Raw genomic sequence first — 7,258 nt, 5'->3', positions numbered from 1 at the left:
TTTAATAAATTAGTAGGAGCTTTCGCAAGGATATTAACTAGAATTAATTACATTTAGTACGAACTGAAATTAATTTAAATTTCAGCATGCTTGAGTAATACTCTATTTTTTATGAAAAACATCGCACATGTTGATACCAATATTATTGTTATGATACAATGTTATGATTGTAAAGTGTAATTAGGTCAGTAGCAAATAAACGATCGTCTTGAGAGAACGCATTATTATTTCAAGCCACAAGCATCAGTCAAAACCAACCTTTATTGCAATAACATATGGTCCATAATCGAGCCGGATAAGTTGCAGTGAGCAAATAGTTTGCAATATTGTGAATGTGAAAACAACAAGTCATCGCGCGACTGATTCATACAATTGAAGTTATAAGTTTTAACAACAAAATTATTTATAAAAGTAATTATGTCGTCGGTTGAACAATTATTAGAACAACTGGAGGATTGTGCTACTTTGATTAAAAAGGCTTTAATAAATCACAAAAAAGCCCCAAAAGCTAGATTAACAAAGGGATATTTGAAAGTGAGATCTCAAGTTGTAGACGATTATTGGTCAGCGTTTAAGGGTCTTCATGGATCTCTTCTAAAGTTAGTACCGCAACAGGAAAGGAAAACATTACCATACTTCGTAAATGAAGAATATGACTTGTGCGAAGAACAATACATTTTGTTGAAGACAGAATTAACGGATTTGTTGGAATCGAGTTCAAGTACTTCGACGGCCGTAGCGGATTGTAAAGGAGAAGTGCAGTGGGTTGCGTCGGAAGCTAAATTACCTAGAATGGATTTACCAACATTTTCGGGTTGTTATGAAAATTGGCAAGTTTTTGAGGACTGTTTTATAACATTAATACATAATAATACCCATCTAAATAATTTTCAAAAACTACATTATTTAAAATTGTGTCTAACAGGCGAAGCTAGTGCTACATTGAAGCATTATCAAACTACTGAAAACAATTATATTCCAGCTTGGGATACGCTCAAAAAACGTTATAGTCATAAGCGACTAATATTAAATGCATATTTAAAAAAGTTATTTATGCAAAAAAAGGTTCAAATTCAGTCTTCAAGTCAGTTAAAATCATTTATCGATGTAACTAAAGAATGTATTATTGGTTTAAAAAATATAGGGATTTGCACGGAGTCTTGGGATCCAATTTTGTTGTTTATTTCGTCTCAAAAATTAGACCACGAAACGCATAAAGAATGGGAAGATTACGTTAGTTCAACTCTTAACTTAACATCTGATATATTACCTACTTTCAATAATTTGGTTACGTTCTTAGAAGGAAGAATTCATGCTTTAGAGTTAACAACGACAGGCAATAGAACTTTAAAAGAACGCTCATATCATGTCGCGAATATTAATGATAAAATTTGTATTTTTTGCAACAAAGATAATCATATTCTTAGTCATTGTAAGGAATACGGGAAACTACAACCGAAAGAACGCAGCGCCTTCGCAAAATTAAAAGGTTTATGTTATAATTGTTTAGTACCGGGCCATACACTTATATATTGTAATCACAAGGCATCGTGCAGAATATGTGGTAAACGACATCATTCCCTCCTTCATGAACCTGGAAAGAAAAGCTTTACTCAAGAAGAAAATCAAAACTCGACACAATTATCTTTGCATACTAATGTAGAAGAACAACATGAAGAAGATGACATTTTAGAAGAGGTCAATGGTAGCGATGCTACAATAACTTCACACATGGCTACACAACCATCTACGGCGTTACTCGCAACTGCTATTTTACCTGTCAAGGGGACGTCAGGACAAGTATTATATTTACGTGCTCTGATCGATCAAGGCTCTCAGGCGACGTTTATAAGTGAAAGAGCAGCTCAACACATAAAGGCAAAAAGGTTGCCTGTCAATGGAACAATATCAGGTGTTGGGTCCACATTAACAAGAACAAATCATATGATTCAACTTGAACTTGGTTCAAGGTATGATGATCAACTTAATCTGAAGGTTAATGCGTATGTTATATCTACCAGACTTACAACACAACTTCCAAATAAGTTAATACCAATTGGTGATTGGCCGCACATTCAGGGCTTAAATTTAGCAGATCCAAGTTTCAACAAGCCCGGGAAGATAGATTTATTATTGGGAGTCGAAGTTTACGCACAAATTATGCTAGGAGAATTAATTAAGGGTCCACCAAACACTCCTTGCGCTCAGAATACAATGTTAGGTTGGATTATATTTGGAAAAACAAACACACAATATGAAAACAATAACGTTATTTCTCTTCATTGTCTAGATGTCAAGATAGATGAAATGATGAAACTACTGTGGGAACTAGAACCAATAACTAAACGTGAATTAACACCTGAAGAAAGACGCTGTGAAGAAATTTATTCATCAACACATTCGAGAACTAAAGATGGAACATATATAGTGAAGTTGCCTTTGAAAAGAGACCCACCTATGGTAGTTCAAGGGAGAACAAGAGAAATAGCTTTAAAGAGACTAGAATATTTAGAGAAGCGCTTTGAAAAGAATAAAGAGTTGAAGGATGATTATGCTAAGGTGATTCAAGAATACCTCGAATTGAATCATTTAGAAGAAGTTTCCGAGGACGATAAAGATACTGCAGCTGTCTATCTTCCACACCATGCGGTCGTGAGAACAGACAAGGATACTACTAAAACAAGAGTAGTTTTCGACGCGTCATGTAAAGGTTTGAATAATGTGTCCCTTAACGACGACTTGATGGTGGGACCGACATTGCAAGAAGATTTAAGGTATCTAATTATGCGTTGGAGATTGAAACCAATTTGTTTTGTTGCCGACATAGAGAAAATGTACAGAGCAGTTATTGTTGAGCGTGGCCATCAAGATAATCAAAGAATACTGTGGCGCAATAATCCAAGTGATGAGGTTCGAGACTATAGACTGCTGCGAGTAACCTTTGGCACCGCATCCGCACCATTCTTGGCCATTCGAACTTTGCATCAGGTAGCTAATGATGAAGGTAGAAATTATGATATCGAGTCAAAAATAATTAAGGAAGATTTTTTTGTAGATGATTTGATTTCTGGACGAGACACGGTGGACGAAGCTGTAGATTCTGCAAACAAAATAACACAAATATTAAATAATGGTGGCTTTTTGATCAAGAAGTGGTCATCAAACAGTGAATCGTTTTTACAACAATTGAAACCACTTCAAATTAATTCTGAAACAAATATAGATATAAAAACTGAAGGAATAATTAAAACCTTGGGACTTACCTGGAATCGGATCCACGATGAATTAAGATATCAATTAAAATTTAAAACTACACCTGAAAAACTAACTAAAAGGATAATATTAGCCGAAGCACAAAAATTATTCGATCCTCTTGGCTTTTTGGCTCCGACAATAATTCCTGCAAAAATAATTATCCAAAAACTCTGGGTTCAAGGCGTTGCTTGGGACGAAGAGACATCACCTGAAATAAAAAAGGAATGGTTAATATTAAGAAAAGGATTAGAAAAGGTTAATGAAGTGAAAATAAAAAGATGGTTACATACATTTAAGGATTCGATGAATACTATCACTGTTCATGGATTTTGTGACGCTTCTACGGTGGCCTACGCAGCAGCTGTGTATTTGAGAGTAATAATGAATGATAAACAAATACACACCGGGTTGATAGCAGCAAAGGCAAGAGTCGCTCCAGTTAAACCAGTTTCTTTGCCAAGATTGGAACTTTGTGGAGCTGTAATTCTTTCTAGGCTACTTAAACAAGTTCAAGAAGCACTTAGAATATCTAACAATCAAATTTTTGCATGGACAGACTCAAAGATAGTTATGGCATGGTTAACAGGTGACCCAGCTCGTTGGAATGTTTTTGTGAGCAATCGAGTAGTTGAGATAATAGATAATATAGGGAATAAAAAATGGCATCACGTAACATCGGAAAATAATCCTGCGGATATAGCAAGCAGAGGAGAAAACTTACCTGATCTAATGAAAAATAAATTATGGTGGAATGGGCCAAAATGGCTTCATACTGATGATATTCCCTTTGCAAAGGGTAATCCAGATTCAACGGACTTAGAAAGAAAGAATACTATTATGCTAAATTTAAAAATCGAGGACACAATTAAAAATACGCTAAAATTCGAAATATTTGATTCTTTACAGGAAATGCTACGAGTGATAGTGTATGTTTTAAGATTTTTGAATTACAAAAGGGGAGAAATTACAACTGATAAAGGCATTAAGGTAATAGAAATGGAAGATGCATTAAAAAGAATAATAAAAATAGAACAAAGAAAGGATTTTGCAGAAGAAATAGAAAGGTTGAAGAATAAAAGAAATTTAAGCAAAAACAGCAAACTCCTTTCTCTGAATCCAATATTAGATGAGGCTCACATTCTCAGGGTGGGCGGTAGAATAAGACACGCGAACATACCTTTAGATTCGAAACACCCGATGATTCTTAGTTCCGAAAGCGATTTGGCCACGTTAATCATCGCAGATGCGCACAAGAAAACATTGCATGGGGGTTTGGAACTCACATTAAACTATTTAAGAGCTCGTTTTTGGATTCTGAGGGTGAAGTCAACAGTCAAAAAATATATACATAAATGTATAATATGCGCTAAACTTAAAGCGAGTAGTAGTTGTCAACTTATGGGAGACTTACCTAAAGCACGAGTCACTCCAGCGCGACCCTTCATAAATTCTGGTGTTGACTTTGCAGGTCCCTATGATATATTAATGACTAGAGCACGAGGTGTGAAAACTACAAAGGCATATATTTCTATTTTTGTATGTATGTGCACAAAGGCCATACATATAGAATTAGTAGGCGATCTGTCCTCACAATCGTTTATAGGTGCTTTCAGACGATTTGTAGCACGACGAGGCAGGTGCACAGATATTTGGAGTGATCAGGGAAGAAATTTTGTTGGAGCTAACAAGGAATTAGTAGAAGCATGGTCACAGGCTGGTCTCAATTTCAAGGACAACATAGCAGACATTCTAGCACAAGAGGGTACACAGTGGCATTTTATTCCCGCCTACAGTCCTAATTTTGGAGGTCTTTGGGAGGCGGGAGTGAAATCAATGAAATACCATCTCAAAAGAATATTAAACACAAATGTAACATTTGAAGAGATGACTACAATTTTGTGTGAAATTGAAGCTTGTTTAAATTCACGTCCACTGTGTTCAAAGGCTAGTAATGATATTGATGATGTAGATGTGCTCACACCTGGACATTTCCTAATTGGTGAAGCTCCAATTACTATCCCAACTCCAACCTTGTCAAATTTACAGACAAATTATTTGTCACGATGGCAGCACACGCAAAAACTAGTACAAACCTTCTGGTATCGCTGGCAGTCGGAATATTTAACTCGACAGCAACAAAGACCAAAATGGCAAACAAAACAATCTGAAATGGACATAGGAGATGTGGTTGTGATAAAAGAAGATAATTTACCACCCAGTAAATGGGCCCTTGGTCGCATTGTTGAGAAACATCCTGGAGAAGATGGTATTTGTCGAGTGTATAGCATTAAATATCGCGGTAAAATAATAAAACGTTCCGTTACTAAGTTATGCCAATTATCAATTAAATAAACAGTTAATGAATAACTTATATATAATAAGTTTGTTTATGTTTAATTGAACTTACCTTACCTATTGTATTGTTTTGCATTGTAAGTTTTGTGTTAAAACCCGTTTTGGTGGGCGGCATGTTATGATACAATGTTATGATTGTAAAGTGTAATTAGGTCAGTAGCAAATAAACGATCGTCTTGAGAGAACGCATTATTATTTCAAGCCACAAGCATCAGTCAAAACCAACCTTTATTGCAATAACAATTATCAAATCAAAAAAGTCATACATCACTGCATACGAATGCATAATCTGCAATACTAATACATTATTTACTGACAAAAATATATCCCTTACAAAAAATGCTTTCAAAGCTGCAATATACTAAGTATTTACAATAACAGACCTGACACACAGATTTTAAAACAGCATTCGTATTTCGTATACGGTCGTATTATTCTGTGACCTCGCCAGTTCATTCAAAAATAATCCACTAACTAGTATATTAGCAAACAACGGATACGGCATACCCACGACCCACTAAAAGGGACTACATTATGTTGTAATGAAGTCCCTAATGGAGCCTTCCCGATGCAAATACAATCTGCTAGCCGCTCTCATTCCGTATTTATAGCTGCAAATGGTTATAATTTACTGTTTATTATTCTATGCGAAAAGAGCATTAATGGGTCGCAATTAATTGATGCTATTAATAATGTTAGAACACAAATAAAAAAAATTCATGAATAGAAAATCGTCGCAGTAAATGTATTGAAATTCGTATAGGATTAATGCAAGGCGTATTACCTATACGAATTTAATCCGTTTCCGTCCAGATTCAACTACGAAATTATATAAATCACTTTATACTCCTCTCCGAACAATAAATGTTAAATGCAAATAAATATAATAAAATAAGGATTTTCTTGCAATCGTCAAAGACACTGGCTACACACGTTGTTTTATTTACCCTGATTGAATTATAATACATCTAGTTACATCTATTTGTATCGTATACAAAAAATCCATTAACACTCATGTAAAAACAAAAGCATTCCTCTCTCTGTCGCGTCCATTATCCTGAACAATACATCAAATGCAATGCTTTATAACAGAGTTAAGTTTCATGCTCAAATTACTAATTGTATTGCGTCATTACTCATTGCAATACGTAATATTGTTATTGTTTATTCGTTTTCAAAGATTCAATGAATATTTCAGTGTCTATTAATCCTGAGTTTAAAAACTGTTCATAAGTTTGTTTCTTTGCTTACTTGAACGCGCTAATCTAAAAAACCACAGGTCTATTTTGTCAAATTATTTCACTGATAGATAGTCTATTTATCGAGGAAGGCTATAGGCTATAAATCATTACCCTAAGACCAAACCGCAGGGCACAAAAATATAAAGGATTTTCTACAGTTAATGCACAAAGTTATGTTTACGGATAATGAAGTTGAATAAATATGTTTCAGTTGAAGTTCACTTTGCAAATTAAATCATTTAATCCAAGCGGCGCCGGGGCATCCGCCAGTAATTCATAAACCTATTAATGTAATGGCTGGTTCACACTTTGATTAGTGCGAGTGCAGGTGATGAGTAGTACTACGTGTGGACAGCGACTGTTTAGTGCGAGTGTTTAGTAGGCTGTGTAGTAAAGTGAATAGAAGC

The 7,258-nt window shown here is 35.0% G+C and overlaps 1 protein-coding gene across 1 annotated transcript; it reads left to right on the top strand.

Annotated features, from left to right (window-relative positions):
- Nucleotides 1-299: 299 nt before the first annotated feature.
- LOC149902067 (uncharacterized) lies at nt 300-5,778 on the top strand. The gene has a single exon (XM_090111022.1). The coding sequence runs from the start codon at nt 418-420 to the stop codon at nt 5,605-5,607; it is 5,190 nt and encodes a 1,729-aa protein (XP_089967148.1). The 5' UTR covers nt 300-417; the 3' UTR covers nt 5,608-5,778.
- Nucleotides 5,779-7,258: the final 1,480 nt, after the last annotated feature.

The sequence above is a fragment of the Colias eurytheme genome, chromosome 16, assembly GCF_061535395.1.
Source record: "Colias eurytheme isolate Ceu_HAF_F1 chromosome 16, ilColEury1 Martin Lab GWU primary, whole genome shotgun sequence".
NCBI lineage: Eukaryota > Metazoa > Arthropoda > Insecta > Lepidoptera > Pieridae > Colias > Colias eurytheme.
The sequence above is the reverse complement of the archived record's forward strand: the minus strand, read 5'-3'. Positions and strand labels throughout refer to the sequence as shown.